Source organism: Aethalodelphis obliquidens, unplaced genomic scaffold, assembly GCF_003676395.1.
Source record: "Aethalodelphis obliquidens isolate GAN/ISIS:26980383/991018 unplaced genomic scaffold, ASM367639v1 scaffold7, whole genome shotgun sequence".
NCBI lineage: Eukaryota > Metazoa > Chordata > Mammalia > Artiodactyla > Delphinidae > Aethalodelphis > Aethalodelphis obliquidens.
Window position 1 is genome coordinate 65935947 of NW_020837951.1, and position 27961 is coordinate 65963907.

The window sequence follows — 27961 nt, forward strand, 5'->3', positions numbered from 1 at the left end:
TCTATATCAAAATAGTTAATTTTGTAGCACTACTCATAAAGTGGAAGTACTTGAAAAACTTTTTAAGTGTTTTGAAAGATGTTAAACTACCTATTAATTTATTTTATAATAATCTTTATCAGAAAATATTGTTAGAACAGATCATAAATATATATACACATATACATACATATGTTATACATATATACACATGTATGTATGTGTGTACATTTTAAAATTTGAACTAATTAAAATAAATCATACAAAGTTTATCACATACCTGTATAAGCACAATTTCATCCTCTGAAATATGTCATATATTTTTATATGTAATATACTATATATATAATGTTTATATAGATATATAATTAACATTATATATAATTATGATATACATAAATATTTATATATACTTAATATTTATTTTTATATATACTGTATTACAATATATATATTGGGGCAGGATTTTTTATTGGGTAATAGATTAATACATACTATTATATATTTATATATAATATATAGTAATTTATATTATATATGTTTTATTATGTGTAAAAATATATAAGCATTATATATTATAAATGAAAGCAAAAATCCATTGTGTCACATTTTAAAAATCTTTTTACCATAGGGTGAGGAAAATTATTTCTTTACAGATGATAGACTTTATGCACTCATGGTATAATTTTTTTAAGCCAGTAATTTGATGGAAGGCAAAAAAGTAATTCTAAACAGTAATAGAATCTTAAGTTTTAGAAGCAATCTTAAAATTTTTAATTATTCCTATCTTCTTCCCTATAAAAAAGCTTTTAGCCTTTGCTTGATACTTTTAGTTTATAAGTTTCTCAGTACTCTTCAAGACTGTTCTTTTTATTTTGTTCAAATTTCTAGATTGTTTCATATATTTAGTTGACATTTGGCTTTTTACAGTAGGCACCCATTTGTATCCTGATTCCTTATCTAGAGAATCTCAGAAACAGTCTAATCAGTTCTGTAGTTCAGACCTTCAAATAATAAAAGATAACTTTATTAATAAATTTTTTATTAACTTATTAACTGCTTCTGTTTCTCATAATTTTTCATGTATATGTTTTACAGACATTATATTGTTTTGGGTTGCCTTTCTTTCTCTTTTTTTTGTTAGTAAAAATATGTAATATAAAATTCCCAAATAAATGGTTAAGTGGAATATTATGCAGCTGTAAAAAAGAAAAAGGCAGCTCTGTATATATTTACACAAATCCTCCAAATAAAAAAAAGTGAAAAAAGCAAGCTGTAAAAAAGTGTGAATAGTTTGCTACTGTTTCCTTTAATAAAGCACATTTGTATGTGCACAGACTTCTGATAGAATACAGAAGGTAAGGGGGCTTCTGGAGAGGGGCTGGGGTTTGGGGACAGGTAAGACAGGGAGACTTCTTCATTAAATGGTCTCTTGTAACCTCTGCACATGTGGCCTCTTAAATTTTAAAACATTTTTCTCAATTCAGGGACTCCCAAGGGTTGTACTCTGGCTATGAATGTAAATGAAAGCTGCTGGGTTAATTTTTCTACTGAGCTCTTGGATAAGCATTAAAATATCAGATAAAAATAATCTCTGTTTTGGAGCTGTAGTCTCAACATCAATTAGTATTATTGCAGGTATTACACAAGGAAGATTTACTACAGTTTGCATTAACATTATCTTGTGTTCCTTGCAAAAGTTCCAACTGAGTGGAGGTCAGGCAAAAGGAAATTAACCTGGGCTTAAAATGTGCTCACTGGTAATCCAGGCAGTTTACTAAGAGTTGACTGTAGTTCAATCTAAATTTACCAGGGAACTGTCATTATCTGCCAACACCACTCTCTCAAGCAGACTGCCCAAACGGCTGCATTTCAGCCCTCTTCATTGTAAGAGTGAAACACAGCTGGGCATATTTTTCATCTTTTGTAAGTGTCTCTACTTTTCTTCCACTCTCAGTTGAAAAGACCTACATCTAACATGTTTGGTTTTTTTTTTTTTTGGCTATGTTGTGTCTTCGTTGCTGTGTGCAGGCTTTCTCTACTTGTGGTGAGCAGGGGCTACTCTTTGTTGCAGCACATGGGCTTCTCATTGTGGTGGCTTCTCTTGTTGCAGAGCATGGGCTCTAGGTGCACAGGCTTCAGTAGTTGCAGCATGCAGGCTCAGTAGTTGTGGCTCATGGGCTCTAGAGCACAGGCTCAGTAGTTGGGGCGCATGGGCTTAGTTGCTCTGCGGCATGTGGGGTCTTCTCAGACCAGGGATGGAACCCGTGTCCCCTGCATTGGCAGGCGGATTCTTAACCACTGCGCCACCAGGGAAGTCCCTACATCTAACTTTTGATCTAGTTAATATATTTTCAGGTTGGCTATATTACAAAATTCAAAAAGTAAAATTTATGAAAGAACAACAATTTGAAAGATCACTAAAACAAACTTGTACAATAAGCTATAAACTCACCATGTTTGGTTATCCTGAGCATTAAATCTTTTGACTATTTTTACAAATGGGTGTTATGACAGCATAACATTGTTTTTCCTGTATTTTATGAAATAACATTTAAGAATTAAATTCCCCTGAGATAATAAAAAAACTTTTTAGAAGAAGTATATGTATTCCACCTTCCAGTGTGATATGGTGTCCAGATATCAAGGACGTCTAAATAAAAATAAAATGTTGGAGAAGTTAAATGCTAATATTTTTCAAAAATATTCTAGGCAAGTTGTACAGATTAAGGAATGAAAATCACATTTAAACCAATCCACGTGGTTTAAACTACTGTTGCTATCACTGGGCTATGACAGTTACAATTCCACAACTTTTGTAATGTGACATAATGTGAAGGGGAAGCAAAAACCACCTTAGTTTTCCAGCTCTTTGGAGAGATCTGGGGCAAAGCAATCAGAATTCAGTAACAGGATTTTCTCAACTGAACTAAGGACAGAGAATAGATGGTATGAGTCAACTCCCTGGCTGACTGTTACCTTTGGCCAAATAAGGAAAATGTCTTCTACAGCCAAAGGGAGATGAGAACCTCAGTAGGTGGATGGATTTCAGATTTGCACTAAAATTGACTTCATTTGGGATGCGGAAGCATCTAGGTGAAGGCCGGTTAATTGATAATTGACATCTCCTCCCAGTCTCTGCTCTCAGACACTGAGTTGATTATGCTTCTTAAATACTTCATGAACTCCATCCTGATCTCTTCCGGTCATCCTTAAGATTTGAGTGCACCAGCTTCAGCTTGTTCAAGGATGGCGCCAAAGCTGGGTTTGCTTTGTCACTTCCAGAGCCTGGTTTATGGTGTGCACTCAACAGATATTGAGTATCCTGTAAAAACTGCTGCTGGACGAAGCAGGAATACCACATCTCAGTTTCCTTCAGGTGGCTTGGGATGTCAGCATTGAAGATGATCACCACCCCATAAGAGTCCCTCATCAGGGCTGGCCAGCAAGACTCGAACATTGGATCGCCACCACAATCCCAGAGCTCAGATTCACACCCCGTGCATTTGTTGTTGCTGGTAACATATGGGTTCTCAAATTCCAGGATCCTCATTCCTTGGGTTGGGTTGTATTTGGCGATGTCAGAAGATTTTGTCAGGAAGTTGGCCCAAAAGGTTTTTCCACTCTCACAGGGCCCCACAAAGAGGATCTTCGCCTTCAGCATTGCGGTCTGCTGCCCAAAGACCTGCCAGAGCACACCCAGGTGCTGCCGGAGCCCTTGCTGCTGTCAGGGCAGAGCCTGGGTTGCCTTTCTGAACGCATTCCATCTTGTCAGAGTTTGTATCATCAATATTCTTCTTAAAATATGGCACCTGTAACTACATAAAATATTCCAACAAGACCTTTCCATTTTAAAGTATGATGATTTTAAACTATTGGATGGAACATGCAGTCCATTCTAGGGTACAGTGCAGTGTTATGTGAATGGGATTTGAAAAATTATGTTCTCTACTAAATTTTGCACCTGCATTTATCTGTATAGTTGAATTTAGTGTACTGCAAGAACTATAAGCTGCAGTAAATAAGGCAATGATATCCATAGATGGACATTTTCTTACAAGATGGTAAAAAGATGAACTCTGTGTAATTTTAAGTGTTTGATTATAAGGACTCAAAAAGGAGGAGGTAATAGCACAGAGCTTGAAGACTTCAGAGGACTTTTACTCAGACCATCATTATAGGGTAGTAGTTGAGATGTCTTCCGTGTTTTTCCTGAATTGTTTGAATAATCATTTTCTGAATATACTACATGTCTCCTTCATTTTTATTTCTTGTGGGTGTGCATGTGTGTGTGGTGGTTATGATATACCAGCATTACTGTACTGAATCTGTATATTGTGCAAAAGACATACCAAGCCATAATTATCTGTAGGAAAAGTGGTCTAGGCACTTTCTTATTTGGATATACTTTTACTTGTTGATAAATGATGGAGTTGACCTAGCTTTATTTCTTTATGGGTTTATTTCTTTGAATTCCTAATTATTTGCATATTTATTGAATAATTAATCTGTGTTACACATTGTGCTATGGAATAGTGCTGTGAACTACCACAAATGATTTTTACCTTGCATTAGAATATAAATAAAAAAATAAGTAAATAATATACATGTCTGTAACATATACAGAACATCTTAGTATAAACCTAGAACTTGCATAAAAGTCGGTAACCAGTTAAGTTGCCTAACTAAAATTTTTGCCTGACTGGTAATGATTCAACAGTTACGTGGAGAGTGAGCTAAATGAATAGCTTAACTTCCATTGAGAAGGTGGGCTAATGTCAATTGATTTGGGAATTTTTCTTAGAAATTAGTTGTGAATCTCCGAAAAGCAATGAAAAAATAAAGGTCAAGACAGAGCAGTTACAATTTTGGTGAGGAATATCATCAAAGTCAGAATCCTGAAATTGGACTAATGCATCTGGATTGCTGGTGTTCCTAGGCACTTGGCAGAAGCAAGTGTAAATTAACTCTGGAGGATAATAAAGCAATTCTGTCCTCAAATTATGTCTACAGTTTTACAAACTAATGTCTAGCACATAGTCAGAAATATCAAGTATGTGGTAAAGCAATAATAAAAATTAAAAGACGTAAGAACTGGAGGAGATTGGTTCAAGATGGCAGAGTAGAAGGACATGCGCTCACTCCCTCTTGCGAGAGCATCAGAATCACAACTAACTGCTGAACAATCATTGACAGGAAGACGCTGGAACTCACCAAAAAAGATACCCAACATCCAAAGACAAAGGAGAAGCCACAATGAGATGGTAGGAGGGGCGCAATCACAATAAAATCAAATCCCATAACTGCTGGGTAGGTGACTCACAAACTGGAGAACAATTATACCACAGAAGTCCACCCACTGGAGTGAAGGTTCTGAGCCCCACGTCAGGCTTCCCAACCTGGGGATCCGGCAACGGGAGGGGAAATTCCCAGAGAATCAGACTTTGAAGGCTAGCAGGATTTGATTGCAGGACTTTGACAGGAGTCGGGGAGAGATTCCACTTTTGGAGGGTACACACAAAGTAGTGTGTGCATCAGGACCCAGGCAGTGACACATAGAAGACTGAACCAGACCTACCTGCTAGAGTTGGAGGGTCTCCTGCAGAGGCAGGGGGTGTCTGTGGCTCACCGTGGGGACAAGGGCACTGGCGGCAGAAGTTCTGGGAAGTACTCCTGGGCAGGAACCCTCCCAGAGTCTGCCATTAGCCCTACCAAAGAGCCTGTAGTCTCCAGTGTTGGGTTGCCTCAGGCCAAACAACCAACAGGGAGGGAACAGAGCTCCACCCATCAGCAGGCAAGCTGATTAAAGTTTTACTGAGCTCTGCCCACCAGAGCAACACCCAGCTCTACCCACCACCAGTCCCTCCCATCAGGAAGCTTGCACAAGCCTCTTAGATAGCCTCTTCCAGCAGACAGTAGACAGCAGAAGCAAGAAGAACTACAATCCTGCAGCCTGTGGAACGAAAACCACATTCACAGAAAGACAGACAAAATGAAAAGGCAGAGGACTATGTACCAGATGAAGGAACAAGTTAAAACCCCAGAAGAACAACTAAATGAAGTGGAGATAGGCAACCTTCCAGAAAAAGAATTCAGAATAATGATAGTGAAGATGATCCAGGACCTCCGAAAAAGAATGGAGGCAAAGATGGAGAAGATGCAAGAAATGTTTAACAAAGACCTAGAAGAATGAAAGAACAAACACCTAGAAGAATTAAAGAACAAACAAACAGAGGTGAACAATACAATAGCTGAAATGAAAAATGCACTAAAAGGAATCAATAGCAGAATAAGTGAGGCAGAAGAACGGTTAAGTGACCTGGAAAACAGAATGGTGGAAATCACTGCCGTGAACAGAATAAAGAATGAAAGAAATGAAGACAGCATAAGAGACCTCTGGGACAACATTAAATGCAACAACATTCGCATTATAGGGATCCCAGAAGGAGAAGAGAGAGAGAAAAGACCCGAGAAAATATTTGAAAAGATTATAGTTGAAAACTTTCCTAACATGGGAAAGGAAATAGCCACCCAAGTCCAGGAAGTGCAGAGAGTCCCAGACAGGATAAACCCAAGGAAAAACATGCCGAGACACACAGTAATCAAATCGCCAAAAATTAAAGTCAAAGAAAAATTATTATAAGCAATAAGGGAAAAATGACAAATAACATACAAGGGATCTCCCATAAGGATGACAGCTGATTTCTCAGCAGAAACTCTACAAACCAGAAGGGAGTGGCACGATATATCTAAAGTGATGAAAGGGAAGAACCTACAACCAAGATTACTCTACCTGGCTAGGATCTCATTCAGATTTGATGGAGAAATCAAAAGCTTTACAGACAAGCAAAAGCTAAGAGAATGCAACACTACCAAACAACTCTACAACAAATGCTAAAGTAACTTCTCTAAGTGGGAAACACAAGAGAAGAAAAGGACCTACAGAAACAAACCCAACACAATTAAGAAGTTGGTAATAGGAACATACATATCAATAATTACCTTAAATGTGAATGGAATAAATGCTTCAACCAAAAGAGAGAGGCTCACTGAATGGATACAAAAATAAGACCCGTATATATGTTGTCTACAGGAGACCCACTTCAGACCTAGGGACACATACAGACTGAAAATGAGGGGATGCAAAAAGATATTCCATGCAAATGGAAATCAAAAGAAAGCTGGAGTAGCAATACTCATATCAGATAATACAGACTTTAAAATAAAGAATGTTACAAGAGACAAGGAAGGACACTACATAGTGGTCAAGGGATCAATGCAAGAAGATATAACACTTATAAATATATTCACCCAACATAGGAGCACCTCAATACATAAGGCAACTGTTAACAGCTATAAAAGTGGGCATCGACAGTAACACAGTAATAGTGGGGGACTTTAACACCTCACTTACACCAATGGACAGATCACCGAGGCAGAAAATTAATAAGGAAACACAAGCTTTAAAGGACACAATAGACCAGATAGATTTAATTGATATTTGTAGGACATTCCATCTGAAAACAGCAGATTACACTTTCTTCTCAAGTGCACATGGAACATCGTCTAGGGTAGATCAAATCTTGGGTCACAAATCAAGCCTTGCTAAATGTAAGAAAATCGAAATCATACCAAGGATCTTTTCCAACCACAACACTGAAATTAGAAATAAATTACAGGGAAAAAAACTTAAAAAGCACAAACAGATGGAGGTTAAACAATACATTACTAAATAACCAAAAGATCACTGAAGAAATCAAAGAGGAAATCAAGAAGTATCTAGAGACAAATGGCAACGAAAACATGACAACCCAAAACCTATGGGATGCAGCAAAAGCAGTTCTAAGAGGGAAGTTTATAGCAAAACAATGCTACCTCAAGAAACAAGAAAAATCTCAATCTAACCTTACACCTAAAGGAAGTAGAGAAAGAAGAACAAACAAAATCCAAAATTAGTAGAAGGAAAGAAATTATAAAGATCAGAGCAGAAATAAATGAAATAGAAACAAGAAAACAATAGCAAAGATCAATAAAACTAAAAGCTGGTTCTTTGAGAATATAAACAGAATTGACAGACCTTTAGTGAGACTCATCAAGAAAGAGGGAGAGGACTGAAATCAATAAAATTAGAAATGAAAAAGGAGAAGTTGCAATGGACACTGCAGAAACACAGAGCATTATGAGAGACTACTACAAGCAACTCTATAGCAATAAAATGGACAACCTAGAAGAAATGGACAAATGTTTAGAAAGCAATAACCTTCCAAGATGGAACCAGGAAGAAACAGAAAATATGAACAGACCAATCACAGGTAATGAAATTGAAACTGATTAAAAATCTTCCCACAAGCAAAAGTCCAGATGGCTTCACAGGCGAATTCTATCAAACATTTAGAGAAGTGCTAACACAGATCCTTCTCAAAAGCTTCCAAAAATATTGCAGAGGAAGGAACACTCCCAAACTCATTTTATGAGGCCACTGTTACCCTGATACCAAAACAAGACAAAGATACTACAAAAAAAAATTACCGACCTATATCACTGATGAATATAGATGCAATAATTCTCAACAAAATGATAGCAAACAGAATACAACAACACATTCAAAGGGTCATACACCGTGATCAAATGGGATTTATATCAGGGATGCACGGATTCTTTAATATACGCGAATCAATCAATGAAGAATAAAAACGATATTAACAAATTGAAGAATAAAAATGATATGATTATCTCAATAGATGCACAAAAAGCTTTTGACATAATTCAACACCCATTTATGATAAAACTCTCCAGAAAGTAGGCATAGTGGGAACCCACCTCAACATAATGAAGGCCATATGTGACAAACCTACAGAAAAGATCATTCTCAGTGTTGAAAAACTGAAAACATTACCTCTAAGATCAGGAACAAGACAAGGATATCCATTCTCGCTAGTATTATTCAACATACTTTTGGAAGTCCTAGCCACAGCAATCAGAGAAGAAAAAGAAATAAAAGGAATACAAGTTGGAAAAGAAGTAAAACTGTCACCGTTTACAGATGCCATGATACTATACATAGATAATCCTAAAGATGTGACCAGAAAACTACTAGAGCTAATCAATGAATTTGGTAAAGTTGCAGGATACAAAATTAATGTACAGAAATCTGTTGCGTTCCTATTCAATAACAACAAAAGATCAGAAAGAGAAATTAAGGAAACAATCCCATTTACCATTGCAACAAGAGGAATAAATCTACCTAAGGAGGTAAAAGACCTGAACTCAGAAACCTATAAGACACAGATGAAAGAAATCAAAGGTGATACAAACAGATGGAGAGATATACCATGTTTTTGGACTGGAAGGATCAATATTGTGAAAATGACTATACTACCCAAAGCAATCTACAGATTCAGTGATATCCCTAGCAAATTACCAATGACATTGTTTACAGAACTAGAACAAAAAAATCTTAAAATTTGTATGGAGACACAAAAGACCCCGAATAGCCAAAGCAATCTTGAGTGAAAAAAACAGCTGGAGGAATCCGACTTCCTGACTTCAAACTATACTACAAAGCTACATTAATGAAGACAATATGATACTGGCACAAAAACAGAAATGAAATATAGGTCAATGGAATAGGATAGAAAGCCCAGAGATAAACCCATGCACCTATGGTCAACTAATCTATGACAAAGGAGGCCAGGATATACAATGGAGAAAAGACAGTCTCTTCAACAAGTGGTGCTGGGAAAACTGGACAGCTACGTATAAAAGAATGAAATTAGAACACTCCCTAACACCCTGCACAAAAATAAACTCAAAATGGATTAAAGACCTAAATGTGAGAGCAGACACTATAAAACTCTTAGAGGAAAACATAGGAAGAACACTGTTTGACATAAATCACAGCAAGATCTTTTTTGATCCACCTCCTAGAGTAATGGAAATAAAAACGAAAATAAAGAAATGGGACCTGATGAAACTTAAAAGCTTTTGCACAGCAAAGGAAACTATAAAAAAGATGAAAAGACAACCCTCAGAATGGGAGAAAATATTTGCAAACGAAGCAACGGACAAAGGATTAATCTCCAAAATACATAAACAGCTCATGCAGCTCAGTATTAAATAAACAAACAACCCAATCAAAAAATGGGCAGAATACCTAAATAGACATTTGTCCCTAAAGGACATACAAATGGGCAAAAGGCATATGAAAAGATGCTCAACATCACTAATTACTAGATAGATGCAAATCAGTACTACAATGAGGTATCACCTCACACTGGTTAGAATGGGCATCATCAGAAAATCTACAAATAACAAATGCTGGAGAGGGTGTGGAGAAACGGGAACCCTCTTGCACTGTTTGTGGGAATGTAAATTGATACAGCCACTATGGAGAACAGTATGGAGGTTCCTTGAAAAACTAAGAATTACCATATGACCCAGCAATCCCACTAGTGGGCATATACTCAGAGAAAACCATAATTCAAAAAGAAACATACACCCCAATGTTCATTGCAGCAATATTTACAATAGCCATATCATGGAAGCTTCCTAAATGCCCATCAACAGACGAATGGATAAAGAAGATGTGGTACATATATACAGTGGAATATTACTCAGCCATAAAATGGAACAAAATTGGGTCATTTGTAGAGACATGGATGGATCTAGAGTCTGTAATACAGAGTGAAGTAAGTCAGAAAGAGGAAAACAAATATCATATATTAATGCATATATGTGGAATGTAGAAGAATGCTAGAGATGAACTGGTTTGCAAGGCAGAAATAGAGACACAGATGTAGAGAACAAATGTATGGACACCAAAGGTGGGGGAAAGCAAGAGTCGGGGGTGGGGGTGGTATGAATTGGGATTGACTATACACTAATATGTATAAAATAGATAACTAAGAAGAACCTGGTTTATAAAAAAATAAAATTTAAATTAAAAAAACTGGAAATGAAAGATAAAGACCTAGTTATTTGCCTATATATGAGTAATTAACATAGCAACCCCCAAAAAAATTTATAGAAAGATTTCTAAAATGAATAACGTGGATTTAGCACACTTGGTAGATACAAGGTCAGTGTAGAAAATTCAAACGCATTTTTTATGCCAGCACAAAAATTAGGAAATAGACTTAAAAAGAATATAATTTATAATATAGGTAAAAATATGAACAGCAAATATAATGAAAGATATGTGTTACCTTTATACAGAGATCTGTAAAACATTATTGAGAGAAATAGAAAGTCTAGTATGTACAGATAAATACAGAGTTCATGATTTGCAAGACTCAGTATGATAAAGATGTCTATTCCCTCCAAATAGATATTGAGATTCAGAGGAATACAAATTATCAGCAACAGGAAACTATTATTACCCCCAGGCCAGAAGGGGCAAGGAGAGAAGCTTTTGCTGGATCTCTGTGAGAAGTCTAGCCCTGGGAGAGAGGCTGACTAATAGGAGAAGTATTCTTAGATACAGGAACAAAGACACTGCCAACTGTGGCTCATTGGAGAGGGAGATAGGGAAAGAAATACCTTGACCTCTTTTTCCTTTACCCTCTAATCATGGACCAGCACTTTCAGCTACTCAAATATAAACCCAGAAGAAAGGGAGCCAATGTAATGTAGTCTGTGGAAGTTGGCCTCTCAGGCTAGATTGTAGTCTAGAGTACACAGATTAATAGTGTAGAGATGATGAATATTGGATAAGAGAATATGTGGTGCATTCTCCATTTCTGCTCTTTTTCAGAGCTTTCCTGGACATTTATTGCTTAATTAATTTTTCCATATAAACTTTAGGTTAAACTGGCTTATTTCTTGTTTGCTATTTTATTATGGCATCAAATTTAAAAGCAAACTGAAGGAGAATTGCCCTCTTGATGATGTCAGTTTTTCTGTCCCAGAGAATGGGAGTGCCATTACATTTGTTTCAGTACCTTTCTGTCCTTATGAAATGTTTTGTTCCTTATGCTGGTTTTGACCTTTCTTCTTAAATTTTTATTCCTAGCTCTTTCATGGTTTTTGTTACTGTTTTAAATGGAATCTTTCTTTCCCCTATAGTTTCCTACTGATTTTCCTTTTATTACTTGTTGTTTTTGCTGTGCTATTCTGTTTTGATGTGTTATGATTTGGTAGGTAAAGTGTCCAACAAAGTTATTTTGATTTTACTGTGAATTGTACTTTTTACTTTTTTCTGTATAATATTTTTTGCCTTGAGTTTTAATTCCTCTGAAATTAATATTGCTATTCTTTTTGGGGGGTTATATTTATATGGTAACAAACAAATACATAATTGTTTAGGTATAATGATACATGTGAATTATAAGAAAATACATGTAGTACGGAGAAGTACAAAGAAGATAGAGGGAAAAAATTAGAGTTAAAATACAACCCCAGAGGAATAATAGCCATTAAAATTTTATTAGAATCGTTCTATATTTTTCTCAACACATATTTATAGATTGAAGAGTAGGTAAACAAGTTCTTAGATAAAAGGGACTGTATTGAACATTTTTGTTTGTTTGTTTTTGGCTGCATCGGGTCTTCGTTGCAGCACATGGGATCTTCATTGTGGCATGCGGACTTCTTAGTTGAAGCATGAAGCTTCTTAGTTGCGACATGCGGACTTCTTCGTTGTGGCATGAGGACTCTTAGCTGCTGCATGCACGCAGGATCTAGTTCCCTGACCAGGGATTGAACCCAGGCCTCCTGCATTGGGAGCATGGGGTCTTACCTACTGGACCACCAGGGAAGTCCCGAACATGTTTTTCTAATAAGTGATAACTTCAGTTTTTGTGATATAATGGAACAATAGACACTGAAGTGAAATTGAAAGAATTATTAAATCTCAGATAATTTTTTCTTCTCTATAAGAACCACTAACTATTTTTCTAAAACTAAGAAAGAAATGGCATGAAAAAAACTTTGGAGGTTGATGTAATTATGTTTTTTTTTTTAAAAGAACTACATTTCATCTTGAATTGGATTTGATACCCTGCTACGTACACTTAGTAAAATAGGACATACATTCAACCATTTTAACTCCTTCTCATTTTGCATCTCAGGATTTATAACCTTTATCTCCTCATGCATAACCACAGTGCCTAAAGATATTTAGACTTAGTTTTCTGTATTGCTTCAGTGCTCTTCACTAAACTTTTTACTCTTGATGTGTTTATTCCTATACTCAATTTTGATTCACCTTAAAGGCCCATTTTTACCAGGGCCTTCTCTGTTGCTGGAGTATGCTTTCTCCTCCATTAACATCAGATTTAGCCACGTGGCCTGTGGAATGAGTGTGAAAGTGATGTATATCATGTCCTGGCAAGTGTTTTAAAAGAGTCATTGCTTGAATTGCCTTTACTTTTTGCCCTCTGCCATTAGAGTGGCATATTACTAATGCCGTCTACTGCTCCAGTTTGGGTCTTAGGATAGGGGAGAGCCACATGTAATGTGAGCAAGCAAATCTTTGTTTTTGTAACAGTACATTTTGGTTGGTTTTTTTTTTGGTAACTGCAAAATAACCTATAGATGCTGTCTGAAACCCTTTGTCAGTCTTTGCTATCAAATTTGATGTCTAAAGGGATATTCCTAATTTCTCCTATGGCTTATTCAATCCCTTAGTAAACATCACTGTAACTGAGCAATACAGTATTTTTAATCAGCTTAACATTCTTCTTCTTTTTTTTAATCTTAAAAAGTATTTATTTATTTATTTTCACACACACACACACACACACACACACTGTATTTTATTTTTACAAGAGAGAAATAAACTGACACCAAGCATTGTAAATGGATGACCACAACAAAAGCAACAATGATTGCAATTACCAGACATGAAACACACTCATACTATGTCATAATATTGACAGAAACATAGATCAATGGAACAAGATAGAAAGCCCAGAGATAAACACACGCACCTATGGTCAACTAATCTATGACAAAGGAGGCAAAGATATACATGGAGAAAAGACAGTGTCTTCAATAAGTGGTGCTGGGAAAACTGGACAGCTACATGTAAAAGAATGAGATTAGAACACTTCCTAACCCCATACACAAAAATAAACCCAAAATGGATTCGAGACCTAAATGTAAGACTGGACACAACATTCTTCTTGAGATGGGAAGAAGTGTCGTTGGTTCTCAGCATCGTCTTAGCTCAACCTACCCTTTCACCCTTTCCTTTATTCTTTTTAATCCGTGTTTGGAGGAACTTCTCAAGTTTGAACCTACCAATTAATTTTACTTTCCATAGTTTTGGTTTGCCTCATAACTTTTCTCATTATGGATTTTAATGCTATTATGACATCTTTCTTTCTTAACAATCTTTCTTCTTTATGTTATCCTTATCATTTCATCCATTCAACAACTGTCTTATCCCATATATCCTAGAAAACAGAGGCTGAGTGAAGGTTACTGATTACTTACTTGAGAGATTCAATTCCAAGGCAGAGTGAGTGAGAGAAGAATAATCTGAGGCAGGGAAGGATAAAGAGTAATTCAAGGAAACACATCATTGTGCTGGCCACTGCTTCATGATGAGCCATGAAGAGACATCAGGTGCATTGAATTAGACACTCAGGTTGATTCTGGACAGACTATAGAAAGAAACCATGCCCTATAGCAATCCATCAGATAGAAAAAACAAAAAAGACAAACAAAAAAACTTCTTGTGTTTTATCTTCCATTGATCAAAGTTTGCTGCTTATACCATGCCTGTGTTGTAGCATTTTATCCTAATCTGGAAGTGGTACAAGGAGAAAAATATGCTAGGCATGCAGCTGGTTGACCTCAAGTGATGGAGCCACATAGCTGCATAAATGTTATAGGCTTAAGTGGTAGTTAATAGTCTGAGGCAGAGCAAGGGACTAAGAATCTAGGAGGCTGGTGAGCTGAATCTGAAGAGGTATATAAGATGTGTCTAAGACAACAACCAATATTTAATAGGCTACAGGAACTATGCTAGGTTGTCCATTTATAGCAGTGAGCACAAAAGTCCCTACCTTCACAGACATTTTTGTTAAGATTATCTTCACATCTTGACTTTCTTTTGAGATAATTAAGAGAAGTGCAATGGTTTCTTTTTCATACATTTTCTAGACCTTTCTTATAATTCCTTCAGTAACTCCTACTCAGAGGTATAATTTTCCTCTGAGTATGCACAATAAAATTTCTTTTTTCTTAATTCTAAGCACTCCTTTTAAATAATTCCTGTTTGTTTTTCTTTACTTATTTTCAAATGAAGATAGGTCTACACAAGTTCAGTGTTTTCCAGCGGTCCAGATGTATGTTTCCAAAGCCTTATTTGCAGCTTACTTTGATACTGATCAATTTCCACTTTCATATTTGCAACATTGTTGTACATTCTATCTCATCTACTTTTCAGATGGTGGTGTGAGAAGACACAAAGAAAGAAACATTTGTACATAATATAAAATTATGCGTCCATTCCGTTTACTGAGAGTATGCCCAGAAAATAGCACAAGATGAGAGACAAGAATATGCTCTTCTCTTAGTTGATTTTTACTCCCCAACTGTCTCATAGTATGAACATCTCCCAACTCAAGTGTTTCTTCTGATTAAAGATACATATATTTTGTTCCAGATGACCCTTAAATCCAAGCCAATGACTGATTCTGGCCCTCTCTTTAAGAAAAATTATCTTCTATTATTAGAGGAGAACGTTTTCTGTGTTTTATATTGTATTGAAAGATGATATGTATTATCTTCATCATGTCTCCTTTCTAAACGCAACATTTACTTAGGTCTCTTGGCTAACACATATCTTGACTATCTGTGCTGATGGAATTTTATTCTACAGCTACTGCCTATCTCCTTTGATAATTCTTGCCAGTGTTATTCTTGAAAAATGACAATACTCAGCAAGAATCATTACTATGTGTCTCTTCTCTCCCTCTCTTGTATTATATTTTCTCAAGGCATGTATCATTATTGATTCTCTTCTTTCCCTTCCCCCATTTTTGGACTATTATTTTCTACAGGTTTCAGTTTCTTGAATAGTTACAGAAAAAAAGTGCTATAGTCTAAATGTTTGTGTCCACCCAAAATTCATATGTTGAAATTCTAATGCCTAATGTGATGGCATTAGGAGGTGGGGTCCTTAAGGAGGTGCTTCGGTTATGAGGGTAGAACCCTCTTGTAAAAAAGACCTCTCAGAGCCCCCGAGTGCCTTCCACCGTATGAGGATGTAACAATAAGTGTGCGACCTGGAAGAGGGTCCTCACTTGACTATGCTGGCAGTTTGATCTCTAACTTCCAGCCTCCCCAACTGTGAGAAATAACTTTCTGGTTTTTGTAAACTACCTAGTCTGTGCTGTTTTTGTTATATCAAAAGGACGAAGGTAGATGGTGTATGTACATCTATCTGTGTGGGTTCAGGGGTTTCTGTTGTATCTGGAGAATATTAATACTCTAAACCTGTAAAAGAGCAGAGTTCCGGAATTCCCTGGTGGTCCAGTGGTTAGGACTCGGCGCTTTCACTGCTGTGGCCTGGGTTCAATCCCTGGTCAGGGAACTGAGATTCTGCAGGCCATGTGGCAAGGCAAAAAAAAAACAAAATAGAAATTATAAATAAATAAATAAATAAGCAGAGCTCATTTCTCCCATATTAATATTCATCCATGTTCAACAACTGTCTGCATATCTTTTATGTTTCTTCTTTCTTTTAAGATTTATCTTATGTGAATGAATCACCAGTTTGAGGTTATAAGTAAAGAACAGTCTCCATTAAAAATAGTCTCCAAAATATATAGTATAATGTATACTTCTGTGAGATACATCTCTATAAATATCTTTCTCTTCAAATTTATTTTACAACATATTTTCCAGTTTTATATGACCTGTATCACACAGGATTCACCACCACAGGAATCTGGAAACCTCTATCCCAGAGGTGTGGTTTTCCTGGACCCTTAGGGCCATGAAGACTGTCACTCCAGTTCATTTGTCCTTCTACTTACCAAGTTTACCCTGGGTAGGTTGCAAGGAGTGATTTCACCTTGTATTGCTCTCCTTCCTTCTGACAAAAAACCTCATCATTTCCTTCAAGAGGAGTCACAGGAATCCCAGCCTAGGCCCCTGAGGTGACAAACTAGTGGTGCTTTAAGGAACTTTTGTTTGAAAACTTAATTTACCTTTTGGGATTCTTTTTAATACATTTAAGTTTCTATATAATATAAAATGAAAGGTAGAGTTACCCTGTATTCAGAACTATCTGATAGTTGGCATCAGTGCTTATTAATTCTTGGAACTGAAGTGTAACTTAACTTCAATAAGAAGGTGGTAGTATGACTGTATATCCAGGGTTTTTATTACTATCAAGCTATAAAAGAAAATTGATAAGTATTTGGCTTTGAAAGTCATAGTAGTTCTATCAATACTTTCTAGGTGTATGTGATAAATATTAAATACTTCATATGTTATTTCTCTTGTTAATATGTTTGCCTGCAGTAAAAAATAATAGATGAAAAAACTGGAGGCCGATCTATAACTTTAGATGAACAAAATTATTTAACTAAGATGATCTTTATTCATGCTTCTCTCTATTGCTTGCTTTGCACAGGAAGGAGTTGCAGGAGCTGCAGAATCTGTACAAACAGAACAGTGCACATACAGCACAGCAAGCAGAACTGATCCAACAGCTTCAGCTTCTGAATATGGACACACAGAAGGTACTGAGGAACCAGGAAGATGTTCACACAGCTGAAAGTATATCATATCAAAAAGTACGCTTTTATTCTGTCATAAAAATGTAAATTTATATGTGTGAACTTATAAAAATATATAGAATTCAAATTTTTGCACATTTCAATATTGCTTTATTACTCCCTTTTATATTGCTTCTTCAAAATTAAAAATGAAATATGATTCAATTTGGTAATATTCAAAATTATGTGAGTATTTTTATGGCTGTTAAGGCCGAAACATTTAAAATATACATGCAAATTTATTCTGTAGGATATTGTTTTTATAAATTGGAGTTTTGATATCTACTATGAAACATACTAGAACTGTAGTCCTCAAACCAGGAAGGATTTGGAGAATGGGATTATTCAGCCTTCTATGATGAGAAATTATTCAACAAGTATGATTCTAGTTTATGACCTAAAGCAGTCTTTCAGTCATAGAATTTGCACAGTTTTATTGGCAAATCTGCACAAACACAAATGGGTATGCTGATGAGGTCTTTAGGATCAATATTTTCCAAGGTTCTTTCTCTTTATTTTGTGTGTTTCTTTTAAGTAGTCATTTTACTTTACAGTTGTTTAAGGAGCCCCTCAAGAAGGCTTACCCAGATATTTAGGTATGCTGACACAGCAGCAATACTTACAGCTAGTAATTAAAAAACACTTTTATTGAACTCTTTATGTTTTGTGTGATGTACATATTTATAGAAATAATTTATTTTCTACACAGATCAACCCTATGAGATTGATGTTATTTCCTCTTAATAGTTGAAGCAGCCAAGGCTTAGAGAGGTTAAATGGTGCAGTCTATGTTATTTGGGGATTATTTCTGTCTAAGCTTACTCTTCTCCTAAAAAAGCACTGTGGAAATTCAACATCTATAATTAATATGAAATAAATAACTATTAAGTAAACTTTAAACACATACTTTCAAATGATGCTTTGTAACTGTGGTTTTTCGACTAAATTCTGTGTTTCCTTCGAGTTTCTGTCAGGACGAGGATGACACCAAGCATCAGGGTAGTGTCCATCCTCTCCACTTTGAATAGAACAGCTCCACCTTTTTGTTTTATACAGTGGGATTGCCCATTATGCTTTTGTTTCTAAACCAGACTCCGTTGCTAAATTGACTTGAAAAATTGGACCTTATTAGTAACTTTAACTCTTTTCTCTTTTTCACTGTGTAGGTGTTTAACGCAAACCTTTCTTTCTCTTTCTTGATTTTTGCTTGAAAGTCCCTAACCCATGGCAAGTTATATTAAAATATGTCTTTAGGGTTACTTGTTGTTAAAGTTCATAACTCTTTTCTCTCATGTGCAAATACTTTGCTGTTTCTCCTCTCAGTTAGCAAGAGAGAACTTGGTAAGGTGGAAGAAAAAGGCAGTGTTTCCTTTGCTATTTACTTTTTCAGTCTTTTGTTCTAAGATTCCTTTTTCAGCTTTGCTTAACTTAAAATTTAAGATAAATTGTTTCAGCCTTAATTCTACTTTTTGGTTGATCCTCCTTAGCAGCCTTTGCAGAGAGCAACCATTTTTTTAATACCCTACCTGAGAACTTTTGTAGATTCTATATCATTTCAAACAACTGAATACTTAAACATTTTTATTTGAAGTGATTATTACCAAAGTAATACATGCTTGTGATAAATTTTCAAAAAATTCAGAAGCGTATAAAAAAATAAAGTTCTCTGCCCTCCTGCCTGAAGCCATTGCCCCAGACTTTACTGGTGTTAATATTTGAGAGTGTATCCTAGAGTCCCTCTAGAAGAACAGAATATTTTAAAATTATTTCATCTTTTTAATTATATAAGAATTACATAAATATATTATTATAAAAATTTGAAATGATATAGAAGTACTGATAATGCTAATATAACAGATTTGAGTTCTCTTCCACTCATCCCAGTTCATTTCATTCCCCTACCCAGGGGTAATCATCTGAGTAGTCATTCCAGACCTTTTCATGCATTATATACTGTGTCTGTGTACATATACACATATCACCAATCTAGGTATCTTACATTTTTATTATTAATTAATTTATCCTATCCTTACTGTTCGTTAACTTGCTGTTTTCAAATAATATGCCTTGAGTATATTTCCATGACAGTATGTATAGCTCTTGCTCTCCTCCTCCTCCCCATGCTCCAACAAAAACATGTAAAGTACAGCGTGGATTTACCAGAGTATAATTTGATTACTGAGGTCTCCCTCCTCAACTTTTTTTTATAAACTTCAGAAGGAGGCATTCCACATCTCTTCTACGGTGTCAGTTTTCCCTACTGGATCATTTCTAACCACATAAAAACATGCTGTTGTGTCTCTGATCTGCATGGAAGACCAAAACAATTAAGCAACAACAAAAAACCTGTCTTGACCTTACTCTATTCCTTTCCTTCCCTTCCTTTCTTTCCTTTTCCAGCAATATTCCTTGCAAGAGTTAACTTGTCTCAAAGTTCTCTTCTTCCATTCTCTTTTGAACCTATTCCAATCAAGTTTTTGCCCCTTTCACTCCACTAAAATTTCTCTTTGCAGAATCATTTGTGACTCCCATATTGCTGAATTCAGTAATCTTTTAGCAGTCTTCATCTTACCTCACTTACCAACAACATTGTCACAGTCGATGACTCTATCCTTTGAAACCCTTTTTTTCCCTTCTGGCTTACAGCATATAACAGTTGTGTGATTTTCTTCTTTCAGTTTCTAGCTGTTTCTTTTCTGTTGCTTTCTAGTCTTCCTTAGTCACCCTGTCCTCTAAATGTTAAAATGTTCCAAGCCAAAATCTTAGGACCTCTTTTTTTTCCCTCTCTTTAAATTCATACCCTAGGTGATTTTATCTACTCACCTAGGCTTTCAAAACCATACTGTCTATATGCTGATCACTCCCAGATTTGATTATCTGCTCTGGATCTCTTCCCTGAACTCTAGGAAAGAGTATATCTAATCTCCTACTTAGCATCTTTTAACTTGATGCCTAACGGGCATCTCAGACTTCACGTGTTCAAAACTAAGCTATTGTTTGCCCTGCCTTCAGAGGGTGTCTGGAATCCTACTACTTCCCACTACCCCTGCTGTGACCACTAACTTGCATTACCTGAATGTTTGCAGTAGTTTCCTACTTCGTTTCTTTGCTCCTGACCTTACCCATTTTGAGTTTATTCTCAACATAGATGCCAGAATGTTCTTGCTAAAACTAAGTAAGTCAAATCAGGTCATTCCTCTCTTAAATTACCCCGACTGGTTTCTTGTCTGATTAAAAGTAAAAGCCGAAGTCCTTACTACAACCTGTGAGACTCTACATGATCTGGCTCTTCATTACCCCTCTGATCTCATCTTTGCCTTCGCTTCTTAATCTCTCTGCTTTGGCCACATTTAACTTTGCTTTTTCACTTGAACATACCAGGTATTCTTCACCCTCAAGGTCTTTGCACTGGGTTCCACTGCCTGAAATCTCTTCCCCCAGTTATCTGCATAGATGACCTTTTTACTGCCTTTATTCTTCACCTCTCACAGCTTAAATCCGTTCTTTATCATGAAGATTAATATAGCTAGCTTAAAATGTTTGCACCCCTGTATTACAACTGGTCAATAAGAACATCTTGTCTTTTTAACGTCATTTGGAGTTTTGTATTGGTATGTGATTATATCATTTAGTTTCCCATATGTTTTTATATTGTTTTTCCTCTTAGACTATTAAAATAACTTGAGGTCAATGAGTATGTCATATATAGACCATATGTATAAATATATAGACATAACTATTTTATTGATTATTAATAAATTTGGATATATGTTTTGAAACAGCTTTACAATGAGTTACATATTTGGTTTGAAACCACAAAATCAAGTGAAGCTATGCTCCGACAAAGTGTTGTTAATCTTCAGGATAAGCTATTTCAAAAAGAGCGGGAAAACGCTAAATTAAAAGAAAAGCTTCAGGAGTCACAAGGAGCACTCTATCCTTTACCTCAAGAATGTGATTCAGACCACTCAGAACAGGTGAGACATTTTCTAAAAATGTTACCCAGTATAATATCATATTAAATTTTCTAGTATAATTGACTAAAACACAAAAATTGAATAAATTTGCATATATTAGAATATAAGTGTGGCAGATTTATGTTGTGCTATTTTTTGTACTCTGTAGACATAAATATTATATACAATGTGGATTCATATAGAAATGCATATAGAAACACAGGGTGTATCTGGTATAGTTATTGGGATGAAACATTTGGCTGATATATGATAATGAAGAGGAAATTAATAGGTCATGTCCATTTCGAGACGTTTTATTGAATGGGGTAATGGAATGAAAAGAGTATTGAATAGAAAGTCGCATAAAAGTACTTGCCATAATTCCTGGTATGTGGTAGTTAATACCATTTAGTCCCAGTTCTATCACTATCTTGATATATGATTTTGGACAGATCAGTTGACGTTTCTACCTATTCTTGTCCTATTAAGTGAGGTAGTACGAATGTATAGATAAATATGCAGATTCAGGATTCAAATAAACCTGGGATCAAATTATAGCTTTGCCTGTGACCTTTGTGAACTTGAGCAAATTTCTTAACCCTTTAGCCAAAGTTTCTTCACAAATAAAATGTTGATATTAATAGTATCTTTGTCATAAGAGTTTTGTGAGGATTAATGAGGTATAATGCATGTCAAATGCAGAGCCTGTCACATAGAAAATATCCAGTGGTACCTCTTTTAGATAATTTTCAAGGTAACTGTCATCTCTAAATATGTATTATAAAACAATCTTATTCCTATAAAGTTATTCGTTTTTAAGGCACTCAGTACTTCTTTAAGTGTTAGAATTTAAAGAAATGAAATTAACACAAGTACGTAATTGGGAGCTTAAATGTTTATTAATGATCCTTTAACTTTAATGATCCAGTAATTTTTCAACCCAGCATATTTTGTCTTGCTAACAACTCAAACATAAGATTTTTTCATTTGTATTGTATTATATTGAATTTTTTGGACATCAGGTGCACAGAATTGGGTTAGTCATAAGATTTGTATCATGACACAGTATTATGTTACATGCATATTTATTTTAATTGTTACTTTTTTGTTATAATAAACACTGTTGGTCCCACCAACTAATTCAAGGGTAGGAAATTACTAATAACTTATATCTACGTATCCTTCACCCTTTACTGGTACCCTGATTGTCTCACCAGAGGTAACTACTGAACTATTGATCATTTTGATTATTTTTTAGAAAGTTTTATCTCATATAAATTTATGAGGAAATAGAATATTGTTTAGTTTTGCCATTTATAAAAATGTATCAAATTGTTTTGTTTCCTGGGATTTGGCAATTTTGACTCATCACTGTGTTAAGATTCATCTATGATGTTTTGTATAACTTCATTTATTTTGACTGATATAAAATATTCTCTTATATGTGATTATATCATAACTACTTGTCCATTCATTTGTAGATGAGTATTAGGGTTATTTCCAGTTTTTTGCTGTTATGAATAATGCTGCAATTGACATTTTTGTACATGATTCTTAGTACACACCTGCATGCATTTTTGTGGATTAACTATCTCAGAATGGAAATCCTAGGTCTAGGATGTGAAAATGTAAACTTTCACAAAATACTGGTCACTTATTTTTCAAAGTGGTTTTCATCAATTTTACTCATATCAACAATGCATTTGGCTGTATTTCCTACAATTACTAGTCAAGTGAGTGCCCTCCTCTACAAAATGTCTATTTATGTCTTTTATCCATTCTTGTACTGGATTTTTTTCTTATTGATTTGTAAAAGTTCTTTAAATGTCCTTGATATTAATCTCTAGTAAGTTGAATGTGTGGCAAGTATCTTCTCTCAGTGTGTACCTTGTCTTTTCATTTTCTTTAACATGTCATATGATAAACAGAAATTCTTAATTTTAATTTAGAAAATTTAATCTTTTATACTTAGTGCTCATTTAAGAAATTCTTCCCTACCCCAAATATGGAAATATTTGCACCTCTGTTTCCTTCAAAAAGTTTTAAAGCTTTGTTTATGTCATTTATGTTCATAATTCATTCGGAATTGTATTTCACATACAGTATAAGGTAAGGATCCATTTTTATTTATTTATTTTTCCCCAAATAGTAGCCAGTTTTTCCAAATCAACCCATTGGATGATCCACTTTTTTTCTTGTGTAGTGCTGGGCTACCTCTATCATATATCCTAGTTCAGTATATTGAGTTTCTTTCTAGACTCTTTTCTCTGTATTCCTGGATAATGTTACATCATCTTAATCAGTATAGCTTCATAGTAAGTTTTTATATTTGGTAGATTACTTTCTTACTGTTCTGTAAAGTGTCTTGGCCATGTTGGCACTTAGCACTATAACTTTAAGGATAATTTAGTTTCATGAAAACACTTGAAATTTTTTGTAAACGATTTTATTGAAGTGTAACATACAAATACTAAAGTGTACAGACCTTAAGTGTTTAACTCAATGACATTTCACAAATTGAACACATCCATATAAATACCGCTCAGATCAAGATGTAGAATATTACCAGTATTCAGTAAACCTCCATAATGTTCCTAATTAGTGGCTACCCCTACAATGTAACCAGCTTTGTCTTCTATCATCATTGATTAGTTTTGCTTCTTTTTGAAACTTACAGTATTTTACCTTTAAACACTCTATATGCTATGGGGTTTTTTTGTAAATGTCGTTTATCGTATTAGGAAGTTCCCATCTAGTCACAGTTTGAAAGCTTTTTCATGAACAGGTATTAATTGTATACAATGTCTTTTAAGATGATGCTAGGGTTTTTCTCATGTATTCTGTTAACATGGTTATTACATTGATTGTTTTTCAATTATTAATTCAGTTTTGTATTCTTTGAAATAAACCTAACTTTGTTGTAATGTTTTATTATTTTCATATTGCTGGATTCAATTGGCTAATATTTTTCTTAGGATTTTTACATCTATATTTACGAGGGATATTGGGCTGTACTTTTCCTTCCTTGAATGTTTCTTGTTAGATTTTATCTAGGTGATGCTGGTGTCCTAATATGAATTGCAAAGTATTCTCTCTTTTTTACTTCACTAGAAGAGTTTGTATAAAACATATTTCTTTCTTATTAAACACTGAATGCTCTCCTTCTAACATAAGGAACAAGTCAGTTATATTCAACATTGTACTGGAGATTCTAACTAGTACAGTAAGGCAAGAAACAAATAAAATCATGCTGATTAGAAATAAGGAAGTAAAACTCTTTTTATTCACAGAACCTGAGCATCCGTATACAAAGTGTACTGAATCTATGATGAAACAACTAGAAATAGTAGGAAAATTTAGCAGTGTTGCAAGATACCATCAATTTACAAAAGTCAATTATATATCTAAATATTAGAAACAAATAATTAGAAATTGAAATCGAAAAAGACCATTTATAAGAATATCAAAACTTGTGTAATAGTTAAGGATAAATTTGATAAAATATGAAAAGTACAAAACATACCAGAGGGAAATTAAAAGACATATGTAAGTGGACAGCTAGGCCAAGTTCATGAATCAGAAGATACAATGTTGTCAAAATGTCAGTTCTCCCCAAATTGATCTATTTATTATGTAATCCCAATCAAAATTCCAGAAAGCTATAGTTTTTAGATAAATACAAGCCAATTCTAAAATTTATAGGGAAATGCAAGGGACCTAAAAGAGCAAAATAAAGTATTGGGTTAGCTAAAAAGTTCATTTGGGTTTTTCTATAAGATGTTATGGAAAACCCTGAACGAACTTTTTGACCAACCAAATAGTAAAACATAAAGTTGGAGGACTTAACACTACCCAATTTTGAGACCTATTTATCAAGCTAAAAAAGAAAAAATGGTGTGGTATTGGCGTAATGATTGACAAAATAATTGGTATAACAGAATAGAGTCCAGAAAAATACCCACTAATACATGTCGCTGTATAGTACCTCTTGAAATGCGGGTACTGCAAGTCACTTTGTTCTTTTTCAAGGATGCTCTGTAGACTCTTGCTCTACTGCTTTTTTATAGAACTTTTAGTATTAGCTTGTCAACTTTACAAATAAATATTCAGTTAGAAATGTTTCTAATTTCCCTTGTAATTTTCTTTTTGCCCCTTTGGTTATTAGAAAATGTGTTATTTACTTTTGAAATGTTTGTGTTTTTTCCTTGTATATCTTATTTTTATTCACTTCTAATATACTTCCATTATGGTCAGAGATAGTGTTCTATAAGATTACTGTATTTGGAAATTTATTGAGACTTGTTGTATGGTCCAGCATATAGTTTTGATGAATGTACTATTTATACCTGAAAATAATTTTTAATCTGCAGGTATTGACTGGGGTGTTCCTTAAATATCTATATTAATTTTGTCATTGCGGTTGACAGTGTTCAGATCTTCTGTCTTTAGTGATTTTTATCCTTAGTTTTTAAAGCAGTTTTGCTTTCAGTTGCTGAGAGAGGTGTTAAAATCTTCCAGTATGATTGTAGATTTTTCTGTTTTCCCTTTAGTTTGTCAACTTTTGCTTCATGTATTTTAAAACTGTTTTATTAGGGGCATATATATTTATGATTGTCATTTCTTTCTAATTAAATGAACCCTTTGCTATCGTAAAATGTCACTTTTAACTATAATAATATTCTGTTGACTTGAAATCCAATTTTATGATGTTAATATAGCCAATCAGTCTCTTTAATGGTTACATTTTCCATGGGAGGATTACCTTTTTCTTATTCTTTAAATTTCCATCTATAGGTGTCTTAATATTTAAAGTGTGTATACAGAGTAAGATTCTGTTTTTTATTCATTCTGACAATTTCTTCCATTTCATTGCAGCATTAGTGCACTTAAATTTAATTATTAATATGGTTGGGTTTAGGTGTACCATCTTACCATTTGTTTTCCATTTGTCCTATTTTTTGTTCCTCTGTTCCCATTTCCTTCCTTTTTCTGGATTAATTGACTGTTTATATATTTTTAAAAAGCAATTTAAAAACATCACTTTTCTGTCTTCTGGACTCCACTGTTTCTACAGTATCACTGGAAATTTGTTTCATTGTTCACTTAAATGTGATCTGTCAGTTTTGGCTGGCTTTTTTCCTGAATATTTAACCTTTGGTTTTAAGCACTTTAACTGTGATGTTCCCAGGTATGATTTTCATTGTAGTCATCCTTCTTGCAGTTTGATAAGCTTCTTTTTTTTTTTTTTAAGGTTAGACTTTATTTATTATCCATATTCTATTTCCTGGGGATTTAAAAAAAATTTTAACAACTTTATTGAAGTATAATTGCTTTACAATATTGTGTTAGTTTCTGATATATAACAAAGTGAATCAGCTATATGTATACATATATCGCCATATCCCCTCCCTCTTGTGTCTCCTTCCCACCCTACCTATCCCACCCCTTTAGGTGGTCACAAAGCACTGAGCTGATCTCTCTGTGCTATGCAGCTGCTTCCCACTAGCTATCTATATTACATTTGGTAGTGTATATATGTCAGTGCTACTCTTTCACTTCATCCCAGCTTACCTTTCCCGCTCCCCGTGTCCTCAAGTCCATTTTCTACATCTGCATCTTTATTCCTGTCCTGCCACTAGGTTCATCAGAACCATTTTTTTTTTAAGATTCCATATGTATGTGTTAGCATACAGCATTTGTTTTTCTCTTTCTGACTTACTTCGCTCCATATGACAGACTCTAGGTCCATCCACCTCACTACAAATAAGTCAATTTCATTTCTTTATTTGATGGAGTAATATTCCATTGTATATATGTGCCACATCTTCTTTATCCATTCATCTTTCAGTGGACACATAGGTTGCTTCCATGTCCTGGCTATTGTAAATAGTGCTGCAATGAACATTGTGATACATGATACTTCTTGATACTTTTCTCAGGGTATATGCCCAATAGTGGGATTGCTGGGTCATATGGTAGTTCTATTTTTAGTTTTTAAGGAACCTCCATACTGTTCTCCATAGTGGCTATATCAATTTACATTCCCACCAACAGTGCAAGAGGGTTCCCTTTTCTCCACACCCGCTCCAGCATTTATTGTTTGAGATTTTTTGATGATGCCATTCTGACTGGTGTGAGGTGATACCTCATTGTAGTTTTGATTTGCATTTCTCTAATGATTAGTGATGTTGAGCAGCTTTTCATGTGCTTCTTGGCCATCTGTATGTCTTCTTTGGAGAAATGTCTATTTAGATCTTCTGTCCATTTTTGGATTGTGTTGTTTGTTTTTTT

General features: G+C 34.8%; 1 protein-coding gene and 1 pseudogene across 9 annotated transcripts in view; one reads left to right on the forward strand and one right to left on the reverse strand.

Annotated features, from left to right (window-relative positions):
• The window catches only part of CNTLN (centlein), a 328812-nt gene that overhangs the window by 121683 nt on the left and 179168 nt on the right, over positions 1–27961 (forward strand). For 8 of the 9 annotated variants that reach the window (XM_027105917.1, XM_027105925.1, XM_027105918.1 and 5 more), the window contains 2 exons: positions 17570–17732; positions 21497–21691. In XM_027105917.1, the coding sequence (XP_026961718.1) occupies positions 17570–17732; positions 21497–21691 (358 nt within the window). The remainder of the gene's footprint in view (positions 1–17569; positions 17733–21496; positions 21692–27961) is intronic. The other variant, XM_027105921.1, reaches the window with a different exon arrangement.
• Positions 2221–5076, reverse strand: LOC113620149 (intraflagellar transport protein 22 homolog pseudogene; annotated as a pseudogene).